This window comes from Onychostruthus taczanowskii, unplaced genomic scaffold (assembly GCF_017590055.1).
Source record: "Onychostruthus taczanowskii isolate IOZ18803 unplaced genomic scaffold, ASM1759005v1 scaffold50, whole genome shotgun sequence".
Taxonomy (NCBI): Eukaryota; Metazoa; Chordata; class Aves; order Passeriformes; family Passeridae; genus Onychostruthus; species Onychostruthus taczanowskii.
In genome coordinates this window covers 3,325,301-3,351,860 of record NW_024502569.1, presented here as the reverse complement: position 1 = coordinate 3,351,860, position 26,560 = coordinate 3,325,301, and the positions used below count along the sequence as shown (strand labels likewise).

General features: G+C 34.6%; 1 protein-coding gene across 8 annotated transcripts in view; it reads left to right on the top strand.

The window, feature by feature from the left end:
* PAN3 (poly(A) specific ribonuclease subunit PAN3) overlaps window positions 1-26,560 on the top strand; it is a 102,930-nt gene that overhangs the window by 24,522 nt on the left and 51,848 nt on the right. For 6 of the 8 annotated variants that reach the window (XR_005953485.1, XM_041415969.1, XM_041415973.1 and 3 more), the window contains exons 5-8: window positions 1,597-1,659; window positions 9,922-10,083; window positions 18,128-18,278; window positions 26,232-26,479. Coding sequence is in view for 7 of the 8 variants with exons in the window: in XM_041415969.1 (XP_041271903.1) it covers window positions 1,597-1,659; window positions 9,922-10,083; window positions 18,128-18,278; window positions 26,232-26,479 (624 nt within the window). In the remaining variant the exon portion in view is untranslated. Of the gene's footprint in view, window positions 1-1,596; window positions 1,660-2,185; window positions 2,348-9,921; window positions 10,084-18,127; window positions 18,279-26,231; window positions 26,480-26,560 lie in introns of those variants that run through there. The other 2 variants (XM_041415974.1, XM_041415972.1) reach the window with 2 other exon arrangements.

Genomic DNA, 26,560 nt, shown 5'->3' with positions numbered 1-26,560 from the left:
TGAGAAATCTTCCTTTTGCTGAGGGCTAGGCAGCATCTTCAAACATCTTTGACCTGCAGCTGTGCAAGTTGTGGTGTTTTCCAGTTATACACTCAGTGGCTGAAATAAGAGACAAAAATTTCAGTACGTGAGTTTTGTCTCATTTTCATGAACTGTCACTTACCAAAACCAAACATTATCTTATCCCAACCAATTATTAAGTTTTATTTTCACTGATGACTTTCATGTTCTACTACTTAATAGCCATGTTATCCTGAGCTTTCCTGTAGTAAATAATGAAAGCAAGCTACATCAGCATGTTCTATATTATTCCTGCAGGTGAAGATTGAGCTTAAAGATAATTGCTGTAGTTGGTCCATCACACTGTTTTTTAAATATAAATGCTGTTATTGAACATTAATTTTCTAATATTATGATGTATCCAAACTATATGGAGTATCTGCATTGCTCTTTTCCTTAATGCCAGTATGGTGCGCTGAAAGTCGGATGTAAAGAACTATGTGTTGCTTATCCACTTGCCAAGGATGGTAAAAATGAAAAATAATTGTACATTCCTCCTTAACACAGGCATTGAGAGCCAATATATACACATACGTCTGTATATACCTTGGTGTAAAGTTGTGCTTGTGTATGAACCATGTGCACCAAAGAAAATAAGCTGTCAAACAGAAGTATTGCAAGAATGACCACTGTCTCTAAAAATACTTCAAAGTTGAGCAGTACAAAGTGAAACAAACCAATTAATATTTGCTTGTAAAGCACAAATACCTCAAAGCTCAAATAGTATTTCAGAGTGCTTTCTGACTTAATGCATTCTTTCCTCAAGAAAAAGAAGCAAATAAAGGCACTGGCTGCTAAAATAGTGTTAAGAGTAAGTTTTAGCTGTGAAATAGATTAATTTGGGATTTTTTTCTAGTTAGCATTTCAGCTATAAGTGGCATTAATTGAAAGGGGTTTGTATTTTTCTTTGTATATTAATTTGTTTTTTGTTATGACTGCTATTTTGTAATGTATGCTTGTATTAAAGGTTGTTAAATACTAGTAATGGGGAAGTTTTGATAAAATACTACTTGAGCTGTATAAATCTAGGCATCCAGGCTCCCTCTATAGTCAGCACAGGGAGATGAGTCGTTTAAAGAAACATTTAGCTCTCTCTGAGAAAAATACTTAGGAAATGACCAGATGTTGGTGATTGCTTTAAGTGGACAAAAATTGATGGCTGAAGTTATGAGAAATTAATAAGTTTTGTGACTGACTTTTGCTGCCAGACAATACATTGCAAGTAGTTATGATGTAGTTTTAAAATATTTTTAGTGTTTTTATTACAATATCCAAATTGTATGAAGTGATTTCCTTAAAAGCACTAAAGGCTTGAGAGTCAGGTATTTAAAACCTTGTGTGATTCCCCTCTACCCCATTAACTGGAGTTTTTTTAGAGCTTGAACTGTGGGGTTTATTAGGCCAGTGCTTGGTGCCTGCTGTATGAAGGGAGCCTTGGTGACTAGTTCAAATGTATGTGTTTACAACATCTGCTGTTTGAAATAGTCTCCATTATCTTAAGAGCCCAAGTCTAAGGTTTTGTTTGTTCTGAACTAGCTGGCAAAACCAGCATTTCCTTCGTTCATCACTGACTTGGAGGACAGATATAATACAGTCTTGGTAAGTGAATAAAGAATAATTGCTTTTCTTTAAAAATATCACAATTCTAATTTGTAATATTTTGAAGTATTAAGTTATTTGGAACTATGAAAAACTGCATGTTTGTGTTGGGTAAAACTGAATAGTTTCTGTAAAAGCATGTACTATGTATTTCTGTTAAGCATGTTTATTGTCTCTGGATATTGCTGATCATGTTATGTGGGCAGCCCTTTAATAATGGGCAAGCCATGGAGAAATATTCGAAATCAATAAAATACTAAACATAATTTGATGATTGTCATTTTGAATATCCTTACTTTTTAATTAGACAGTATTTTTGAAGCTAGTTAGTATGACTGAGCTATTTAATTTGCTTTGGATTATTTGATGATTAGAGCCATTCTACTTGCTGTTCAAAAAGTAAACATAGTCTTGAATTTTTATGAACATTCTTGAGATAATTATCTCTGTTCAGAAATTATTAAACTGCATTTCAATTTTAGATTTCAGGAAAGCTAAGATTACTGTTTAAAGACATTTTTATAGGATACTTAAAATGAAATCAAAGGAGCTAAGTATTTCTGTAGATGGAGCCTTGGTGGAGGTTCTGTCAACTGTAAAACCTTCTGGATTTACTGTCCGGTTATTGTAACTCCACATGCAGTAAGACAAGCAACCTTAAAGTGAATTTCCTATAAGAGATTTTTAGGTAAGTATTAATCTACAATGCACAAATAGGATTTGTGACGCATGGAACAAAAGCTAGAGTTAGTAATTGACTAACACCCTTTCCCAAGAATAATGATGTCATGCTTATTTAATTTTTTTTCTTCAAATACATGTTATGCTTGTTAAAAATAGGGTGGCATTCTGAACTTGAACTTCCCAGATGTTTTTCCCAAGTTGACTTTAGGCATTATCTAGAAAAGTGCTCCTCTCTAAACCTGAAATGATCAGTTTGGAAAAGTTCTTGCTTTCATTTTGGTGCTTCTGGTAAACAGTTCATAAAAACTTGTGTGACATAACTGATCAGAATCTGCTGTCAAGGACATGATGGCTTAATGTACTAAGATGAAAATATACTATGAAACTTTTGTTTAGAATTGTTCTGAGACTGTTGCCACCAATCCAGGCTAAAAGGTTCCTGTACTTGTCACTGGTCAGCCTTGCAGGATAGTGAAAAGCATTTACTTTTACATTTTTATTTGTGTTTTCATACCTTCAATCCTCATGAAAACTGAACTGTTAAGAAAAGTTTCTAACACTGACTTATTTCCATTTCATTTTTAAAATTGTTTAGTCACACTTAGAGGAGGTCCATTAAGGTTAGAATAACTTCAGTTCACAGGCTGCAAGAGGTGAACTAGTTGCTGTACTGAAGAACTCTATAAACACAATTCTAATGCTGCTTTTTATGTATTTTCAAGAAATTATTTTCTAGAATGCCTTCCATTGGTTTTAGGTGAGTAAAGGCAAGGACAAAAACTCTAGATTAGAAAGGAAAGTATAAGAGAGATAATCTGAATTGAAGTTCACCCCAAACAGGGTGCAGCTGTTGAGTGCTGTCTGTAGAGATTTACAGCAAGTGAGACTGGACAGCAGACTTAATTAATTTACTTTGATCAGCAGAAATAAATGTGCATAGAGAATTATTTGAAGTAAATTCTACCTGTAAGCCTAGTCTGCATAAATACAAGCTTTTTAATGAGTATGAGAAGAGTTTGACCTCTGAAGTTAAAAGAAAACAAGAAAGATAACTTCAGGTCCTGTGGATATTAAATTCTTAAGATTTAAATGGTTGCTATTTTATTTTTGAGTGTCCTGCCTCCCATCTAGTTTTGTTACCTGTTGGGAAGCTGTATTTCTCTCCAGCTTCCAGCTCTATATTGACACCTCTGATACCCGATCATTATCTAGTTCAGTGGTGTTCATTGAAAAGCTGTATGTGCCATGTTTGGTCTTGCTGAATGTACTTTTAATGAAAATGTGTTGAGACAGTTTTCACCTTTCAGAGCCTCCTGCATATGATCTCAGAAGCACAAATCATGTTCTGATGAGTTGAGGGGTAATAATCAAGCATCATGTCACTGTGTTCTGAGACAGCATTATGGCTGCACAGACTCTATAATGTATCTGGACTAAATATATCTATTTCAAACCTAAATTTTTCCTTCTGGGGTTTATGCACCTGTACTGCAGTAATAAAACATTATAGTTGGTGCTAGAAAAAGTTGTTGCAGCAGTGCAGAAGCACTGTGCTTTATGAGAAGACTAATGAATGTTTGTAGGTAGTACCGTGCTCTAAAGTGTATTCCAAGGATGTAATATCATATAATCTGCATTGCATTTTTTCTTGGAATAGTTAGTCATTGGAATTGTTCCTTGGTTGTGTGCTCTTGCTGTCTTGGTTATTACTATTTAGATAAATATGTATTTTTCACTTCTAAGTGTGTCATGAGAGAATATATTTTCTTTTATTTTTGTGTGTGAATTAGTGATCATCATGATACAGAAGTCAAATTGTAAAAGCATTTCCCTTGAAAAATATGTAACACTTTCACATTTTGCCGCCTCATCCTTTTGTGTATTTGAAGTCAAAGAACTTCAAATCTAACTGATATGCTGGATACTTTTGTTTATATTTACAAGCTTTGTTTGATTCTTGCTATGACAAGGTGTATGTAGTCTTCAAGAGTGATTTGCAGTAAAATAATAATTTTTTTTTTTAAAAGTTGTGCACACATTAGTTATAGGCACTATTTATAGCAGCTAGAAAATCTACCACTTTTGAGAAATCATGCCTATTAAAGACCAGAGTAAAAGCTGCATCAGTCTTTAACCCTCTTACCTATATATTTGGTAACTGTGCATGATTTTCCCACTTTTTGTAAGTAACACAAAAATTTCTGTCCTATTAAAAGAAACCTTTTAAACATTAAGAAAATCTGTGGTTTGCCCATAGTGTTCATTTAGTAGTGGTTTTTTTGAAAGTACATCTTGGGGTGGTGATACTCTGAGAAGTCTTCACTATACTTAGAACTATCTACTTCAATGGTGGTAGAAAAAAGTCTGCTTTTTTTGCAGTTTACATCAAATCAACAGGCGATACGAATTTCTTAGTGAAGAAGTTGGTTTATATAATTAAATCCATTCCAGGATTTAAAGTTGTGGTAGCTCATACCTCATCCCAACATAGCTAGGCTGCAAAATTGGTGAGAAAACATTTGACTTAATTATGTCAGTTTTGCTGCTTCTGAGCTCTTCAAGATTTTTATGCCTTCAGCATATCTACTCATGAAATAAACTTTTTTAGTATGTTCACCTGAAAAGTTTCCCTTAGCTATGGTTTAAAATGCCTGATATAGTGCCTGATCTATTGCATTTCTAAAATTTATTTAAACCAAGAATTTTTTTTTTGCAGTGATCAGATGTATTGCTCTAGAATAAGACACATTTCCATGCCAAATGTCACACTTAAGTTTTCGTGGGGTTGAAGAATACATCTTATTCTCTCTGTAGGATACTTTTCAACTAGTAAAATTCTGACCCCAGCCAAACCCGGGTTTTCATGAACAATCTGGATGGAACGGTGTCTAGTTTGTTGCATGCATGTAATATCAATGTATAGTATTCTAAACTTCAAACTTGTAAGCATTATAAATGTTTGCATAGTTGTCTTTTTTTTCATAAGGGAAAAAAACCTCCACCCAACAACAAATAACAGCCAACCACACAATTATTTTTAGGCTGTTGACCAAGCTCCTATTCAATTTTTTTAAATGGATATCAAAAATTAAAAAATTGATTCCAGCCTTCAGAAGGTGAGACAATAAAAACCACAAGTGTGGTCTGCCTGTCTACCAGTGGGAGATTGTAATAAAAAAGGAAGTGTAGAGGATATTTTGGTTAGCAGTTAACCCAATCCATGTAAAGGGGTTTTGCAGCTTTATTGGCCACAAAACTTAAACAATTTAACTTCACTGAAAAGACAGTTTTTCATATTTCCATCTTAAAAGTCTGTTAGGATATTCTTGTTGACCGCAACTCATGTTCAGGTGTAACACTTAACTGGAGTCAGTAGTACACAGTAACGGAGTTGTATTCACAATTAAGGTACTGCTTAGCTCATTGTGCCTGTAAAGGGGCTCAGTAACATATTGAAGTTCATATCTATGGCTTGGTGTTTCAAGTACTGGATTATTCCAGCTAATCAATTAGTGGGTGAAAGTAGCAATAATGACACCAAGAACTTCTATTTTTCTTTTAGTTTTAAAGGCATAATAAAACAGAAATTGCTCCTTTTTCAGTAGACTGGCTGCCCAGCTGAGTGTTTAACCTGTTTTTCTTATGGTCTCGTAGCCATTAATTTAAAAAGATTAAGCCTTACAGTAGTCAGCATTGAAATTTAAAATTGTGTCTCACATAATTTTGGTAATCCAGTAAGTGGTACAAGAAGAATGTGAGTTTGTGTAGCTTTTTAAAATTTTCTGTGTGAGAATGTGATTTTTTTTTTGTATGTGCAGATAGAGTCAACTCACTGTACAACAAATGAGCCCTAGCCTAGCTACTGTGACACCTTTTAGCTATAGTAATTTAAGGTAATGCTGCTTCATTTAGCCTGTGATGGAGAAGGCTTAAGATGACTTCTATTTGGTTTGATAGTAGAAGCATATAGACAGCATTACCACAGCTCAGAGTCTTCACGGTACTTCGAAACACAATAGCCTGCTCATGTGTTTGTATGCTAGACTTAATTGGGTATGTTTTGGTACTAAAATGGGCTTGTAAATATAAAATTTAAAGCCTGCTAGCGGTAAATGCATTTTAAGGAACAGAAATGTAGTTTGGGACCTGAGTGATCCTAAAAAAAGTAAGTTGCTGATCTTCAGTAGAAGAAAACTTTGCATTTGTGTAGTTTGATTTGTCAGGTTATCTAGACTTAAATACTGCATGAAAGTCTTTGTAGTTTGAATATTTGTAGATATTTTGTTGCTTAAATTTATTCCTCTAGGATAGCCACAGAACATCTTACACTAGAGGTCAGTTTAATCCTGAATTAAAAAAGGCAAATGTGATATTGCCCACTGCCCTTGAAAGAGGAGGAACTGGGGCAAAGACACTGTTACAACAGATAGTAGGAAGAAAATAGAGCTGCTGAACACATTCCCAAGGTTCTTGCTGAATGAATGAGGACCAAGTAATTAAGACTTGAGGAATACTTTCTAGCATGGGCTAATGAAGTTAATCATCATTACTAGTGTTTTCTTGTGAAGATGCTACTTAGGAAGGACTTGTTTCTGCAGTGTCTCTTGTTTCAAGTGTGATGTCTTTCAGACTTTTGGGGTTTATCTTTCCTAATAATTGTGCCAACCAGTAGGCTCCTATCATTAATTGCTGGCAGCAGCTTGGTTCTGCAGGGCAAGGGTTATAATTATTAGCTATGGTTGAAAACGCTTGCCCTTCTCACCCTGGGGGAAACTAAGCTGTTGCTAGCAATTAAAGGTAGTTAGCTGTTCCCTGCCTCATGTAAACATTTGCAGCCAGTAATTACTACATCTGAACAGGTTTTTTACCTCATAGACTGTAGGGAATGCAAAAAAAACCCAATTGTTTTTGTAAACATCCAAGAGAAATTGTCCCCGAGCATAAAAGTTTGGTTAATTAGTCCAGATTGTCATGCCCTCTCTGTTTTAGGTAGATATATTTATATACTTTTATATATATGTGTGCGTATATATATATATATGTTCAGAAATTATCAGTGGTTGATGAGTTCTTGCTCATTTTAAGGTGAACTGTTTGTGTTGATTTGTTTCCTCTGATTCTGTGTAGAGTCAGGGATATAGGAAGGTTGATACACTTACTGAAACTTCTAGATCTATTTGCTTTCCCTTCTCTTGAATCTCTCCTTTTGACAGATACTGTTTTCTGATTGCCTTTAAATTCAGATTGCATTTCTAAATCAGATCCAAGTTTGCTCATTGAGAACAAGTGTTATTTAGAATTACTTCGGTGCACATAGACTAAAATTTATTTTCAAATGTTAATATTGTCTATTCCATCTTCTAATGTCTGTCTAAATAATGAAATCTTGACCTAGTAATCCCCTAATGTTTTATGATAAGTAATGAAAGGAAAAAGTGTTCCTTTAGATTCATCCCATGCTTAATTTCATTTTTTAATACAAGTAAGTAAAGAACTACTGAAATGTGAATTCATATTGTCTCTATATGATCTTTCATAAAGCCTAGAATACAGTTTCATCCTGTTGTCTGGAATCTGAATCCTGTTGTGATCAAAATAGCCTTCTTCCCCATAGACTTATTTCTTCTTTTGTTTTGGTTCTCCTTTTCAAAATATTTGTAAACAGCCAGTTATTATGGAAGATTAGAAGAACCCTTTGTGAATGGAAGTATGTTTGGGCATTGGCTTGTAGTCCAATAGTCTGAGACAGACTGTGCCCCTGCACTGGGTAGAGCATGGGGGGAGAGAGAGAGAGGGGAAAGCTTCCGGGGAAGCTGTTACTCTTCATTATATTGTTTCCAATAGTTGGCCTAAGAAAAATACATACTGTATTCAAACCCTGCCCTAAAGTCCAATCTTGCTTGAATGTCCAGCTTCTCAGCTCTGATGGCTTTGCAGGTTAGGATTTTAGTAGTCTTTCTGATTTACTGAGATAAGTTGCCCAATAGTTGAGTGTTTCTCCAAATAAACAACAAATATTTAGATTTACCATGATCAGGTGTGTGTTTGAACTGCAGGAGGATTTTGTGCTACCCATCACAGATTTCTAATTGGTGTGTTAAAATTCAGTCTTTTTTATTGTTGCTAAGTTTGGTTAACTCCTCCATGGAGTTTGCCTTTGGTAGTTCATAGTCCATGTTGGTATCCTTGGGGGTTTTGTTGTTTTCTCTGTGGGCTTTGCGGGTTTTTTGGAGGGGTTGGTTTGATTGGGTTTTTTGGACAAAGTTACTGTTGACTCTACTGAGTTTTAATTCTTTCCAAAGCTTTCAGCCTAAAAGGTTCTAGGGAAGTAGAGAAGAGAATCTATTCAGGTTTTGTTTTTGCTACCATTTTATGGTAGTTTTGTCCTGTGTTTTACGAATTGTTTCTGTGTGAGTGGGAAATCTTCTCCAGTTAGATTGTTGCCTTGTTTCCTGAGGTATAGTTTCTAAAGTGTGTATGAAGGTGTATGTTGCTAAGATTTCTAAAGTGCTAGGTGAAATAGATGCCTGAACCAAGGTAAGTTAAGCTTTGATTACTTAGAATGATCTATATCCAGATGATAGTTACACTGTCACATAAAAATGCGCAAACAAAATCCCACAGTAAAAGAATACCAGCCAACCCCTGCAATTTGATCCAATTGTTGATATAATTAGCATAAAAGGCCCTGATCTAAATATGCACAGATGTTAAAACATTTATTTTGGTGATATTTACTATCTAGCTAGATACACATAGGTTTGAAAGCACAGAGAAATCTTGAAAACTTCTGTACTTTACCTGTTTGAAAGTATTTAACAGATTTTCTTTTTTACAGTGTGCCTTTTGAATTTAATATTCATATCATTCTTTATAAATAGCTCCATTTGTAGAGATCATTACCAATGTAATAGAAATGTCAGTGTTAATGAGGTGCAAGTAATTCCTGCATGTTAACTTCCTCAAATGTGTTTTATTTTCTCATTTTTATGACAGCTCCCAATGCATTTGTCATAGTAATTCTTGTCTGTTTTCACTTAAGACAGTAGTGGAAGTTATTTTTTTTAAGTACTAACCCAAGCAGAAATGTTTTTCTCAGAGTTCTGCTGCAATTGGCTACTCAGTTCTACTTGATTATTAAAAGCAAATTTTCAGGAGATGAGTCATGTCAAATTTGAATTTAAGATTTGTTTGGTAGAAATTTCAAAGGAGGTGTTCATTATTATGATGTGATTGAAGGTATTTATTTTGAAAACATGGATTTTTTTTTTAAACAGTTTCTCATTTGGACAGAATTTCCAAATTTATGTGCGTATTTCAGTGGCTGACTTGTAATGGATGGCTTTGCTTACAAATAATTAGTAGTCCCTGAAGTTTATTTTCTTTTAATTTTTTAAAGCATTGTTTATTGTAACCAAATAGTCAGGATTGAAAGGAAACAGTCTCAGTTAAATTTTACTTGCAAATTGTTTCCTATTCCACCAATCCAGAATCATATCGCAGTGTAATACTTACTTTAGTGTAGCTTTAGATGAGGGTTGTTAGGAGTGGCCTGGTTTCTCTCCTTCTTTTTCATAGCCCAGGAAGTATCGACTGGGAATGCTGGATGAGAGGATAGTTCCGGTGGGATCAAAAGCAAGAAAATCAAAGAACCCTATTGGCTGTCTGGCTGACAGGTGTAAAACAGGAGTACCCATCAATATGGTTTGGTGGAACAGAGTCACAGAAAACAATTTACAGGTAAAATTATTTTTTACTAGTAATTTTTTCAGTATTTTGGATGTTTATTTTCAATTCTGGAAAATGTTAGAAAGAGTTACTCCAAGTATGAGTTAAGATCAAAGATTTATTTCACGTGATAGACATAGTGGTCCTTTAAGAGAGTGATTTGGAGATATTTAATTAGCTTCACCCATTGTTGAGCTATATACGTTACTTGATTTTGGTATAATCTGAGGAGAAGAGGTGATCATTTAATGTATTCTAAAAGCAAACAACCACAATCTTTTAATTCTCACCTGAGGAGGATTTCTACTGGTAAAATTAGTGATTGTTGTTAAAATGATTGACACAATGCAAATAGATGCCCTCAGTACAGCATTTGAAGACATTGCCATCATGATCAGGAAGTATGAATTCTTAATTTTTATGTTGGAGTAGTTTATACTTCTCAACTTGTTTTGAGAAATGTATGCTACTCTTACCATTATTTAACTTTATGCCTGAATCTTCTTCAGCTCTGTAAGAGGGGGGTGGTACAGCTTCATTTGAATATCTCTTTACCAAAGTAGTAGGTAATCCTTGGGATGAAAATGAAGAATAATTCTAGCCTAGAATTGGCCCTTAAAGTGGAGTTTAGATGGGAATTATTACAGTGGTGGGAACTGTACCACTGCTGCTAATACTGTTTTTACTTGTGTAGCGCTTTTGATTCCTCAGAGATTGTTATTTTAGTCTTCCTATGATGGTTGTGTTATTTATGGTGTTTTCTAAGTGAATGAAGTGGGTAAATTGATAATAGACTTCTAGTTAGAACTTGTGGCACTTCAGGATTTTCTTTCAGTTCACTGAATTTCTGCCATGCGAGGGCCAGCATGATGCTTGTACAAGCTCCTTTCCACACTGATACTAGTTTTGCATTATTTGATGTTTGGACTTCTCTGTGTTACTGAAATGAACAGTCATGGGCAGCATGATGTAGGCAGCATGATGCTATGTTGTTTAGGGACATGTGGACCTTCAGTCTGTCTTAGCTCTTTTGCTGCTGGGGAAGCAGCATAGTCACTGATGGAGAAAAGGTGAAGCTTAAAGGAAACATTGGCAGAAGGACCAAGTAAGTTTGAAGGACAGTGGTGAGAGCCTGTGAAGCAGTACTGTTTTGAAGGGAAAGAAGATTGACAAATTGAACTTACTGTGTATATCTAACACTGAATGTAGGTTGTAATTAAAGACAGTTGTTTTGAGAAGAGAGAAGCAGAAAATTGGTCTTTAGTTTTCAGGTGGACATTAATGGGTAAAAAAAGTTCTGTTTGCACTCCTGTCCTCTGTTTTCTTGCTGTACAGTGATGCAACAAGCTTTGTTGTTAATCTACTCCATTTAGATTAGACGCAAAAGGACTTAATGCTTTTGGAGGCTGGAGAGGCAGTGGCCTGAACCTTGAAGCTTCTTGCCAGGAGCAGGTGTCTTCTCAGTACCTGTGCACTCTGAAGTAGTGTTCAAAGTGTGGCACAGGGAAGGAAGCTCAAAGCTCCATGTTTTCTGAGGTTGGCAGTGTTTGGGACTGGCTGCAGAGCACATAGCTTCTGAAGGGTACAGTTCCAGGCTCCTTTATTGCACCAGAATCCTGGCTACATAATTGATTTAAAGTATATGTGGCTTAAGATTTTTGCATTACATGATACAGTTTTATTGCTTCCCATGGAGATGTGGGCTTTAACAAAGCATGTATAAGCACATGTGATGAAAATATGAACAGAAGGATGTGCCAGCCATAATAAATAGAACTGGAGGAGAAACAGGAGGGATTGAGAGCAACTGTGGAGTCTGGCAAGACTGAAGAAGGAAAGGTGTTAAAACTTGCTTTGTAAAATAATTTAACTGTTACTCCTGCATGGCTATGAATTCATAGTCCCGATCTGTTTTGTTTAAATATGGTGTTACACTTACTTACATGATTAAAAGTGAAGTCTGCAGAGTGAGTTGAGCTATGGGTTGTGTATTAAAAAAGAAAAAAAACCCAAATCAAAGTTTGTTTTATAGTGATGTATCCTACCTTATATTAGGAAATGTCCTGAGCTACTATACTACCACATGATATATATTATAATAGCAAATGGTAATCCTCCTTAAAATAGTACTATTGATACATTTTAGTTATGCAGATTAGTTCTTACTCACCATCAGTAACCGATTCTTTGTTTCTTCAGCAAAAAATAATCATAGAAATGAATTTTTTCAAGTATGTTGCATTAGGATGATAGACCTCTAGAATTCTAGATATTTTTACAGTACTTTGAAGGTTTTTTGTTAAAGAAACATGAAAATATTCCAAATCTAATTTTAAAGTTTATTTTTTAGTGAGATCTACTTGCCAGTTGTAGCAAGACTTCCCTTACAGTTTTGTCTGAGCCTGTATACTGGTTTATAAACCAGTAAATCTTTAGCCATGTAATTTCACCCAGTTTTAATGAAATTGACTCTTAATTCTTCTGCAAGAGCAGTAGAGTAACATAAATAATAATGTTGGCAAACTGAAATTTATTAGAGCCTATTGTTAGAGTGATGTGATGACTTGTCACAGTAATTATAATAATGTAGCATGTTACACAAATTCAGTGGTGGGATAGAAAGATTTGCTTTGAAGTCCTTGGCAACCTCCCATGTCTTCTGAGTTGCTCTGACATCACAAAATGCATCCTTTCCTGATGTCATGGATCTCAAGGAATCCTTGGAGGAATTGCAACAGTGTTCTGTAAAGTGGATATCCTCATATGGAACCTCTGCCCATTAAAAAGACAACAAAGAAACCCCAAATCCAAACAACAACAAAATAACATTAAGCTCAAGAGACTTCTGCATGTTTCTTTATTCCTAAGAGATACTATGAAAACTGTGCCAAAAATAGACTGGTAAAGGAGTGCCCTGCTTTATAGCATGGTTGTGGGTTAGTGGTGGTTTTCTGTAACCGTTACACGGTTATGTAATTTGGGATGTCAGAACAGATCAGCATAAATTTGGAAGTGAAGGAGAGCATAAAAAGAGAACAAAGAAGCTTGTATCCAGTTTCTAGCATGGTAAGTACATTAGCACATCCTTCTGAAATCAAATGAGATTGGCCTACTTTTTGAGTTAGGTAGCTGGCTTTGGGCTTTGGCTGAATGCGGAACCAGAACCAAACTAATGAAGCTTGGCCTCTGAAGCTGATGTGGTGTCTCTGCTGCTGCTGTACAGCTGTGTTGAGAGATGCTGAATGAGAAATGAGAGAGAGCAGTGGTTTCCAGTATTCCTGTGGGATCCCTGCATGACTTGCCAAAGGCTTCATAACTTGTACATCCCTGTATTCCAGCTCATTTCTGTACTTAAAGGCACTTTGAGGATTCATTTATTAATTAGTGCAGCAGCGGGCCCTTACAAGTTTAGCAGTGAGGAGCATAAAGACAAATCATGTGTATCAAAGTTTATAGCTGATGAAACAGGAATTTTGGTTTTATTTCTGGATTACAGAAATCTGTTATATGCAACTCCTTACAGTAATGCCACATGCTGCTGTGTAGTCTTTTCAGTGATGATCTTCAGCCTAGATCCTTGGCTTGCTCTTTGCTTTAATCTGCACATTCTTTTAAGGACTCTTGAATTGTTCTGGAGTGGCTTTTTCTTATTGTACTTATAGAATATTTTGTTTCTTCCTCTCCATTCTATATTTTCATTTTATTTGTTTTTAATGCCTGTAAAAGCATAAAAGCCACCAGACAAATTCTGAGCTGACTGGTGACACAAATGAGTAGTTTAATAGTCCTGGCCTCCTTTTGGTTCCATTTTTAGTAATTGCATCATGGCTAAAATCAGCCTTCATTTGGACTGTATTTATATGTGCTTTATAAAGTTTTTTTTCACTCTGACATACAGAAGTGTAGAAATTGTTTTTGTAAGTGGAGCTGGATGGACTCAGTTTTGCAGTCTGTCTTTGGAAGTGTCTTTGCAAAGCTGACTGAAAAGAGGCATGGACATAAAGAATCTGAGAACAGGGTATTTAGATGGAATTTCTTCATGGAATCATTCTGAGAATGTATGATGTACAAATTCAGGTAATTATTAGGGAAGTTGCTTTACTGCTTTAGTTTGACAGCATCTTTGTTAATATACTGGAAGAAGAGGGATGATATTTCAGTTGGCAAGGTTGAGAGGAAAAGGGAATGATGGCAATTTTAGCAAAGGTATCAGAAGTCACCTTAGGTGGGTTGCTAGAAATACATAATGTAGCTGACGCAGCTGTACTTCCTTCTCTTTTATGTTGTTTATTGAAAACATGTTGATTAGCATCTTGAAATTTTGTGTGTGCCTTTTTATGGGACATGAACATTTGCAACTGAAATTAGACTTATTTAACACAGTGCAGACAGTGCTAGTAGGCTTTTTAAAATTGTTTTGGGTTTAGAAGTACATTTGCTACTTTTTAACATCCCACTGTTGCTTAATCATTACATGATTCTTGCATGTCCATTTTTCTGGTTACTCTTGAAAATTAATAAGAGTTTTCAATACCCATTTTCTCAACGTATTTTACCAATTCCTGATTTATTCTTAAAATTTTAAGCCTCATCTAGCGTGAATAAGTTACTTTATTCTGAGATGAATAATTAATTACTAATTAAATGAAATTTGTTTAAAAGCTGTACTTGTGCAAAATTTAAACACAATACAGAATGAAGAAAATGTTTTCATTAAGAAGATCTAGATTATTTTAATTCTTACAAAAGTTTAATTTTATGTCATCTTGTGAAGTTTGGTAGGACTCTAATGGAAAAACTGTAAGAATACTCTGTCAGGTTCTAAGGCATGATTACCATTTAAAAAGATTTTCAAGCTTACTATTGATCCAAATGTAAAGCTAAAACTGGAATTTATACTTTGTATTATGAGTTGACAGAGTGAAAGTAGGATATTTTTTCAGGCCAAGAATATAATACTCTGAATCATTGGCCTCTAAGAATGTGGTTTTCTAATTTTGGCATATTTGCATGGCCATTGCTGCAAAATGGTTATCTACAAAGAGTCAGAACTAATTAAGACATTAAATATTAAAGAACTAATAGTAATATTACATTCTCTCAATTAGTCACATAATCTGGCCTCATTATTTTAATTATTTTCATGAAAGAAAATTCTTCAGAAAAAATAATACTTCAGATAAAATGTTTTCAAAAGCATAAAAGTTTTTAAGAATTGCAGCTTCACATAGATGTAATGAATTTAAATGTGGATTGGGGCTTAAGCTTCAGATCGTCTGACAGTATTTGCTAGTTTCGACCACCAGTCACTAGAATTTGCTGTATTACTTTGGTTGGTTTATTCTGGCTAGTGACTGTGGAACTTGAGTATTTTTCTGTATTTAGAAAACAACTTGAAGATGGAAGGATCTTTTAAAATTGTAACCAAAAGTTAAATCACTTTTTTTACCACTAGGGAAAGTCTTGAATTGCTGCTTCATGTTAGTAGCATCACAGCGAAGTAAAAAAGGCTTTCATAGTATAGAGTCTGTCTTCATAAATCAAAGCTGTTTACTCATATACAACATTTTCATCAAAGTTATGTAAAAACAGCTTAATCTTACCAGGCTTTGATGCTCATCCTGAATTGTGATATCTAAAAATGGAATGAAACTGAATTTCTTTCAGATTTGACCCATTGCTGTTTGCAGTTCTACAAAATAAACCAGATCAGCCCTAACAGATTCCTGGGTTTGACTCTTTCACTTGGATAAATTAAAACAACTACCAGTTAAAGTGCAGCTCTTTCTTAAAGTGAAGCTGTATTTAAAATTTTTGATGTTTATAGGTAACTTTTAGTAAGTAAGTATCTTTTTGCAAGTAAGTAACATTTTAGTAAGTAACTTTTAGACATGAAAACTGGTCTATGAAAATTTGTAGAATGTGTTTAGAAATAAGAAGCATCTCTGTGCTGTAGGAGTTGTTTGAATCAGTAGGTGAAAATGATAGGAGTTTAGCCAGAATGCCATGGATGGGATTTTGGGAACTCTCTCAGTTGCTCTAGGAAGTCTGAGTTGTCTTCCAGAAGGTGTCTTCTTCTCTGCTTGCTTGCTTCTAATGCCATGCCCCACCCTTGTCTCCTGGTTGACGCAGTATTTAGATGTGATAGAGCTGTGGATGTGTCATTGCTGCTTTTAGCAGTGGAAAAATGTGGATCTTGTAGTTCCTTGGAATTATGTTCTTTTAGCAAGATGATGCGAATTCTGTCCTTTGCTCTCCCACTTGTTTTGTTTGGTGACTATTTAGCTCTATCACTGTTTGGCAAAGTTGTACTTTACCACCTTTGTAATTTTCTTCAGTTTCAGTGCAGATTTCGCTGAATGGTTGCATGCCAGTTTTTATCTAGAGGAACACTATTATTAGTTATTCCTGTACCTAAATTCAGATAAGTCCAGAGTGTTACCTTTTGAGTATAAATCTGTCAGTTATGTGTTTTCAGTCTGTATTATTCAACTTATCATTTGATTTGCTGTATTACTGTATATCTCAACATGTTTTCCTGAGCTGTGGTTAAAGAGTTTTAAAATTCATGTGAACTCTTTACCCATTTAAATGTTTTACTTCACAATCTGCGTATTTATTTGTAGCTGTTCCTTCCATATTCAGAAACATGCACTTGTAAGTTGACAAATAAGGTGATAGTTGATATCATAAAGTGGATGGTGGTAAAAATTTACTGCGTGATTAAAGGTAGAATATTTTTGCTATTTGTTTTTAAACCTGGGCATTGTCTTTAATTTTGCAACTTTGAGAACCTTCTTTATCGTTGCATTGAAATACATTAATACTATGATATTTGGCAGAAATAATCAAATAAAGCTACTAAAACCCAGTTAACAGAAACTGTTCTCAAATACTTTCTTCACTGTCTAAATTGATGTTCACACTTCACTTTTAATTTGGCACTAACTTATTTCTCTGATGCCACTTTATATTGGTAAAATCAATATTGATCATTTAGCTGACAGTTTATATATTTGGTTATTTTAAAATGGCCTGAAACCAAAGTTGTTTTCTGTAAAAAACAATTATGGATTATCTTAACAGTATCCCTTGTCTATTGGGAGCTGTTGCTGTCTTCTTATTTTACCTTACTTGTTTAGACACTTTTGAGAGGTACTGTGCAGATTACTTAATAAACTAAATCCTGTAATTCAATAATCTTCAAGATTTTCAGTGTTCATGTAATAATTGATTTTATTTCTTGGCTTAATGTGGTTTTTGTTCCACTCCTGTCATGTGTAATTGGCTGTCCAATGATAAGCTTTTTGCCTTTTGAGCTTTAACTGGGATTTTCTTTTTCTAATCCTCCCTGCCCCAAATCAAACAAAAAGCCTCACCTCAAAACAAATACCACAATCCCAAACTACAAAACTGTCTGCACTGATTTTAGTAGAAATTAACAATGGGTTATGTGTTTGTTTTATGTACTAACAAATACTGGATGTTTGGCCATCATTCTGCTTCTGATTTTTTCCATAGCACCAAATTGGGCTTCATTATTACGGGTGCTAGATAAATAAAACAGGTAATTAAATCAGAAGTTACCTTCACAAAAAAACGGAACATACTGATCTATTTGAAATAGAGGCAGGGTGACTTTTCTAGTAGGAATAATTTTTAATCCTTTATTTTGAAATTGCTAGTTAGTTTGAGACGAAATTGCTGAAGTCATGGGGGAACAGTCTGTGCAGCTGTGGCAAAGCTTTCTCAGTGTCAAGTCCGTTATCCAACTTGTAATGTAATGTTTATGGAAAGCCTTTTGCAAAATGTTGTATGAATTTGTAGACCAGCTGCTCATATGGAAAGTTTGCTTCTAACACTTCAGACATAAGCTAAAAACACGTCTAAATTTGTTCATGCAGACAGCTTCCAGTATTCTTTGTTCTCTTCAGCAAGCTGTATGTACCTTAAAAATACCCCCTGTACTAGTAGGCCTGTCTAGTAAGTATTTTCTACCAAATAAATCCCTTCTCATTTGAAATAAATATTTAATTTATTATTGTTTTTTAAACAGACACCAAATCCTTCTGCAAGTGAGTTTATTCCTAAAGGAGGATCAACCTCCAGGATGAGTAATGTATCCCAGTCAAGCATGTCTGCCTTCTCTCAAGCCTTGTTCTCTCACCCCTCCATGGGAAGTCCTGCTACTGCTGGGTTAGCACCAGGTAAGTTGAGAGTAATGATTTCTAGTGCAGAGGTTTGTTTTGTCAAATGTAACCCTATATATAGTTATCAGATTTATCAGGTATAAATGTAGATACCTCCTACTTCAGCTCTTAATTTTAAGGCCATCATTAAAAAGCAGAGGAACTTTGGGTTTATATTCCAGTAGTATGGAAATCACACTGCAGGCTGTGAAATCTGCTCATCCACAGCAGCACTGAAATTAATAACTTACTCTGCCCTTTTTGGGGAAAAGGGTTGCGGAGTTATAACATACTGTGGTAAGTCCTAACTGGTTCTTGCCAGAGCAGTACCTGAAGAGGATTTAAACTACCCATAGTCTAGAAATGCAATATAGTTTACAATGCATATGATCTTGGTTTACTGCACACCAATGTGCTCTTTTTATTTGTTTCTAGACTGTGTGATGTAGAAGTATTTTTTTATTATTAATGAGGACATAAAAATCTGGATTAAAAACACAAAGTAGAAGATAAGCTAATTCTATAATACTGTGCCTTACAAAATAGTGTTAATTTTTATTGTATCTGTCACATGTAATCTCACTTTTAAGACTTCGAATTTATAGTTATTTCCCAGGTTTAAAACTCTTACTGAAATGTGTTCCATGCAGTCATGTAATTGAGTGACAGATTTTTTTTTTTTACACATTTGAAAAGTTCAATCCCTTCATGCATCTTTTAGTCCTCTTATCATAAGATGTTAACTTAATTCTAATAATGTTGTTTAAATAAAATTAAAGTATTTTAGTATATTTTGTTTAAATAAAAGTAAAGTATTTTTAGTATATAGCCATCAGCAAATCTGGATATTTACACTGCAGATTCTTTAATGAGTTTCTCTATATACTTAAACCTCCAGCAGTCTCTTGTGGCTACCAAGAGGCATTAGGTAATTGCCAAATGGCAGATGGGCAAATGCTATAAATTATTTTTTTAAACATATCTTGGCAATTACTATTTATTAAAATGAACTTCACTCTTTTCTTGATGCCAGTGTCAATGTGAAAGAAGCCAGAATTTAGCTTGCATGTGAAAACATAGCAGAGCAGGCTAGGAAAGTGATTGATACTTCTGCTGACCAAATAAATGAACATTTTGTGGTACTGTCTGCTTGATCCTATATTGTGCTGTACCGTCTTATTGGAAAACTGTTGTGTTTATATGCCTCTCAGCCTTGTCACCTGGATTGAAAAGTGTATAAAGGATTAAATAGAATACAGTAAAATGATCTACTTTTGGAAAGTGTCCAGTGGGGTCTCAGAGGGATCCTTCACAGTCCCATTTCTTTACTATCTGTAAGTAATACTTGAAAGGATAAGTAACACTGATGAAAGAGGTTCACACAACCATTTCAGGTCCTAGAAATAAATATAGATACCAATGCTGCATACTTTCTAGCCTCCAATACTATTGTTTGTTTATGGACAAGAGGGATGGGGGAGTGTTCATAAGAGCTAAGTTCAGGCAGAGTTGGCTTTTTTCCTTGCTCTTCCTGCACAACTAAAATGAAAATATAGTTCAAAGTAGGGACCTTGGTTGGATTCTCTGCATTTTTCTAGAAGCTTTTCTTCTCTCACTGAGTGCAGAATTCTCTGAACCTAAGTGTCCTATGTAAATACTGCTCACAGACATTTATTTTTATTTAAATGCCAACATTAAAGCTGTCAACAGGATCCATCCAGAAAAATTCCTGTTAGCTCAAGGTCAGTTAGGAGGTGCTCTTTCTAAAAAATTAGGCTCTTAAATAAGAAAGCTATATCTTTGTGTGGGGAAACTTCACCACTTAGATCATACTGGGTAACAGAATAAAAAAATACTGAAATACATTCTGACGTTGCCATGAAAAAATGGATGAGAGATGTTAGGTTTCAATAAGTGAAAATAAATTCAAATAAAAGCTGTGTAAGGAGTTTATAAGAATTTTCCTTTGAATAAAGATAAATCTCCTTCTAGTTGAAGGGTGCATACTCTCCAGTAGAATAACTTTGCAGATTTAAGTATTTATGTGAGATTAAGATTGCTTATTGTAATTTACAGGGTACTGGAGGAAATCAAAATTTCATGAGAAATAAGGAAATGTAGTAGGAGTATTTAAGTCTTCCATAGTTTTATTCACCCATAACAAAGTAGGTAAATTATGAAAACAGTCCTTTGATTTCCTTCTTGATGATGAAAAAAAATGTAAGTTCTTTCACATATCTAATTTCTGAGATTTCTCTAAAGGTACGTGCAAATCAAAACCACTTTTGACATCTAGTATTTCTTGTCCATATTTGTTCTGCCTGTCTTGTTAACCATACTGCAGAAATACTGAAAAATATGACAGGGGAAGTCTAAAATACTTAGTGGGTAACTTGTTGGATCCATGCCTGGCGTATTGATTAGGATGTAGCATGGAAGAAGGTTACTCCTGCATTCACATGTTTACTTATGTAAGTGCCTTCTAGGGTAATCTCAACACAGAGTCATGTTCATCTTGGTGGCCTTTAATAGAGTATGGAAATAGAGTGGTATGAAGTGCAGCTTACATAAGTGGTGGGAGAAAATTGTTTCACTGAAGAGTTGTAAACAGATCTCATTAACCATTTACAAACTCTTTTTCCATAAGCTCCCCTGAATACTACCTTATTGCTCCTCCCTTTCCTTGCTAGCAGACACACCCCATTTGTCGTTTTGTGGGAAATCTAGTAAGAAGTTGACAATCTTCAAATAGCACTTTTGCTTACAAGTTTGTCTTACCCAGTCCTGCATAGCTGTATTAGAGTATTAATTTCATTAAAATATGCAACAGAGTGTATGAAAGAGATTAATGAATGTCATCGAAGTGATAAGACATCATTGCTGTGTTGAACTTGAGAGAGAACATATGTATAGCCCCCAGTATTCAAAAATGTTTTGGTTATGCCTAAAGAATGATGCCTTTGTCACATCAAATGGAAATGATAGCAAATTGCTGTTGCTTTTATATTTAGTCCAAGTCAGGTTCTGAGCTATGCAGAATATAGGAGATCCCATTTCTGCTGCCAATCTGAACCTGCAGGCTTAGGAGCCAGGAGGGTGAAGGTGTTTGCTTGTGTCTGGTTGACATATCTCCATTTGTGATGAGCTGCAGGAATGTAGTTTTCAGAGCCCACAGCCCCAGCTGGAGATGGAGCACTTTCTGCTGAGGTGGTTTGTGTGGCTGAAGGCACCAAGAGCTTGTTCCAGCCTTCTGGATTAAATATGATGCAGAGGAAGTTCTGCAGCCATTCCAGAATAATGTAAGAACAGAAGATGGCAAAGAGACTCTACAATTGTCTTTTTTTCCCAATTGAGACTGAAGAGGAAGAATTGATGATTCTAATTATTTAGGGAATGAAGCAGATTTAATTAACTTAAAAATACACAACTGCAATGCTAATGACCTGATAGAGAGCTTACAATAACAAGAAATAGTTAATGAACTTAAGGATGCTACTTTAAGTTCTTGAAATAATCTGGTATTATAATTTACTTTGCTTTGTCATTCTTCAAAATTTACCTCATAGTCTGGGGTATCTCTAAAGTTCAGAACATTAAAGTGATAAAATGTTAAATGTTTAATTTTTCACGTCTGAATGTGTTACAAGCATTAGAGGCATAGGGATATGGTTGTAAACTAGTAAAATTGTAGGCAAAACTTGAAGGTTTTTTTAAACCTTTAATGTTGTAGGCCAGCTGATTTGCATACACCTGAGCTTAATGAAATCCTACTTCATTAAGTTGTGAATTCTCATTAAATCAAAAAGTTGTAGGTACTGAGTTGTTAAGAAATCATGCTTAATGCCCTTTGATCCTGATTATCTGTGTGAATATTAGCTAGCTTTTAATTCAAATACATTGTGTGCTACAAAGCTTTATTAGAAACATTAATCTCATAAAATGTCTTTGGGCATTGTCTTAAATGAGTGTCAAAGTCTGCCATTTCCCTTTCCTCAGTCACAATGAAACTTCAAAAATAAAAAACAAAGCAATAAATGAAAAGATGAGAATAAAGAAGGATATGTAAGTATGATCTCTCTCTTTACAGAATAAGAAGGCATCAGGAGCTGCAGGTGTGTGTAGGTAGCCTGCACATTCACTGTGAATGTTGGGAAAAGATTTTCAAATCCCACAATCATTTCCATGTTGGTGTGACAACACCATGACAGCTGCATACCGTGACACCTCTTTTTAGATAGAAAAATGAAAGAAGCCCTTTCCCCTTGCAGTTCATTTTTTAAGATTGTGTTTGACTTCTTCATGAATTATATTAAGATTCCCCAAGACAAGGAGTGGAGAGGGACTATTTGAAACAGGCTTTTTGATGTCTGTCATAGTATTCCTGTTGGCATTTGAATTTCAATATAGGAGAATCTTGAACCCTCTCATAGGGAAAGCTTAATATTATTTGTGAGTGAGATATGTATATATATGTGTTTGTATATATATATATATGTATGCAAATCATAAGTAGATTTTTTAAAGCTCATTTTTTCTTAGGCCTATAAATAAATAAGCATTTATATAAACTGTGCTATTAAAACCAGCCTAATTCTGTGAGCTCTGGTTCCATTGTCACTATTGTGTGTTTAGTAACATCTTTTTTCTTGAGTATCAGTCAGTAGGAATATGTAATCACTTGTTAATAAAACGATTTTTCTTTTATTTTCCTCTAATTCCATTTGTTATGATTAAATATTATTAGTAGTATGCTTTTAATTGATTGAAACACTAATGAAGTTAGTGATATCTGCTTGAGTTTGTGCACTCTATTAGCTGCCTGAAGTACTTAAATATGCATAGTTTCACTGTATTAAGTTTTCCTTTTTTTTTTTTTTTTTGTTGTTATTATGCTGGGTTTTCAATAGTTATTTAGATTGTGCAGAATGTAATGCAAGTCTCTCAGAAGAATCTGTCACCTTCAATATTTGTTGTCTCTACCTGTCCATACCCACCACGGCAGTAGGAGCAAAATTCTTGGAGCATGTGTAGTATGTTCTAGTAGAATAAAACCAGACTGTAGTCACTTCTTTCATCTCCTGAACTCACTGTGCATATTGGCAAATGAGGAGGCCATATGTTCTACCTGCCAGATGATTTTCACTGAACTCTCAATGTCCTTTCAAAATGAGACCTAATTACATTGGAAGGCAATCTAAAAGGATTTTTGTGATACTGTGATCCTTTTCTTTCAGTCTTGCATTAATACCTGTGCAAAGACATTAAGGATTTAGGTAACTGTTCTTTAGCAGGAATGATTTTTCTAAAAAAGTAAGTCTTAAAGAAAAAAGTAAGTCTTAAAGTGGAAATTGTTTGAAATTGTATCTGTAAAAGTCACTAGAGATCTTTTTTCTTCTGGGAAACTTGTAGTAGAAGGTCACAGTATAATTTTAGAAAGTTGTAAGTCTTCACTTTTCTGTAATGCATTACTTACTGTTTTGTACCTATAGTGTTTATTTGAAAGCAGTGAGGTCTTATATTCCATCAGTATATATGAACGCTGCTGAGTTCTTATTTCATGATCCCTACACTTGGCTGTTTTATTGAGTTACTCTTGAAGCCATTTATTCCTGTCTGGGTTGGGATGATGTGCTTGTGAGGACTTCAGTGAATACTGCTTTATTGAAATAGAGTGAAAAAGACATGTCAGTAACTTTCCGTAGATGAAGAGAATTCTTAGTTATCATAAACTAACTGAAGTTGCTTCAGTTTAATGGCCATTTTAGTTATCCTTCAGCTTTTAATACTAATACATTGTTTCCTTTAAAACTGCTCTTTTCCTCCAGTGGATTAAGAATGCATTTGTGTTTTAGTCTTTTGTTAAAAATGTAACGATCTTTACAGAGCTGTTGAAATATTGAAGTATTACTCAGTCACTCAAGGTGATTTGTACCTTAATGAAAACTTACTTTCTTTTGTAGCATAAATTGGTGCTATCAAAATATGTAACATTTTGCAGTCATACAGTTAGTCTCCTAAAAATCATCTGTCCAGAAATTGTTACCATTAGCAGTGCCTATTATAATTAATTTTTTAACTTAGTACACTGGTCAGCAATATTCTACAAAATTGCTTATCTACAGGATGTGTGTACGCACATGTACATGTATTAATACGATGAAAAGTTCTAGCCTAAAAAAGTGCAGACTTTTTTCTTTCATATTCTTAATATTTTACAGTTTTATAAAAGGAGTAAATTAATTAAAAGACACAGTTAAAAACAGAGGCATATGGTTTTACCACAGTTACAGTTTAAAAATCTTGTTCATTTTGTTGGAACTGTTACCTTTTGAGGAACAAAAGAGAATTGTGCTGAATTAATAAACATGGTTTTTGAGATGTCAAAGAAGTAAATGAAAGTTTACAAATATTCTTTTAATATCATTAGGATAATATAGCTTCAAAGTAATTTTTCCCAAGGTAGTGCTTACTTGTTAATACTGAAACTTACTTGCTTTTATCTTTTGTTTTAAAAAAGAAAAAAATTAAATGTAGGAGGGATGAGATTACTTGAGGGACACGATACGAGTGTGAAATCACTCCTACACATTACTGATGATGCATTTTGAGAACTTTGCAGAGTAACTCATGATTGATAAATAAACTAGTTTATGTAACTAAAAAGTGTGTATGCAAAAAAATTCCTCTCACTTTCACTGGTTGGAGAGTTGCTTAAATTACTCTTGTTACTAGAGTTTACATAATTAATTTAATCAAATATCTGAGTAATAACTAACCATTCTTAATTAGAGAAGAATTCTCAGCTGTCAACAGAATGTTAAATGTATCTTCTATCCTTTCAAGGAAAAGATTTAGTATGACTAATACAATTCTGACTGTATAGAAGAGAAAGTACATCCCAGTCTGAACTGAGCAAAAATACCTTTCAAAGATGTTTTCCTTGATGTTAATCTGAACACCTGAATATGTCAGATCTTCTGCTAGTAACTCACTCTGCAAGGAGTTTTTTTTGAAGGGTTATCTCTTCCTCAGCAGCACCTTGGAATGTCTATTACATTTTACACCTAATTTTTACAAGTAATTTTTATAAGCAAGCACCTATTTTTTTAAGTAAGCAATTCTGAGAATTCTGCATGCAATAACTCTCAAAGTAATTAGACTGTTTGGTAAATAAAAAGTGTGTATGCAAAAGAGTTGCCCTTTTTTTTCTCATTGATGCACTTTGTTTAGAAGCAGAGTTTCTCAGGCATCAGTGGAGTTTCCCTATAATATTAAACGTGAACACCAGCAAATAAAATAATTTCAAATAAATTAGAAAATTCCAACAGGAATGTTTAATGGACTTCATATCATGAGATGTTATCTATTTTTACATATCAAATACATATTTTTGGAGGATGACTTTTGAATATAATAATTGCAGGAAAATAGGTAATTACTCCCCTGAAGTTATTAATGGTAGCATTTTGTGTATTATTAACACACTTATTTGTGTGCTGTACTCCTGGAGACAGTTATAGCTGTGGAGTTCTAATAAAAGGTACATGCATAATTAGGTGAAGTGAGTTACAGCTAAGCAAACTCCATTGACTGCTCATGTAACTGTTAAGTAAACACTCACGTAGTCATTAATATTTTATCTTTTTGCAGTTTAACGAACTAGCATTAGACACAGCATTATTTTGACTTGTCTTCCCTTTTCAGCTACTTATTTTTTTCATTTCAGTTCTTCATGTGTATATTTTACGTTCCAAAGCCCTATTTCTCTGCAATAAGCAAAGATTTTGGGGAAAAGATATCTGTTCAGTCATGGTCTTACTGTTTTATCTCTCAAGGATTTCTATATCTATATGAAGAGTTAAGTGTCTCACCTGCTCAGAATGTTGTTGGTAGTGAAGGCTGCTTTTCTGAAATTGCTAAATTTTTTTGATTACGGATTTGATCAAAAACGTCTTCTTGTGTTTCTTTAAGGAATGTCATTGTCAGCAGGATCTTCTCCTCTTCATTCTCCCAAAATAACTCCTCATACATCTCCTGCTCCTCGAAGAAGAAGTCATACTCCTAACCCAGCAAACTATATGGTGCCTACTAGTGCCTCTGCGTCTGTCGCTAACGCTGTCTCTCAGCCTCCATCTACTGGCCAGGTGATCCAGAAGGAAACAGTGGGTGGAACAACATACTTCTACACTGATACAACTCCAGCACCTCTCACAGGAATGGTATGTTGGCTTTCAATACACAACTGTCTGGAGTTTGTAAGTGCTGAATTGGTTGATACTACAGATGTTGTTTTTAATGCT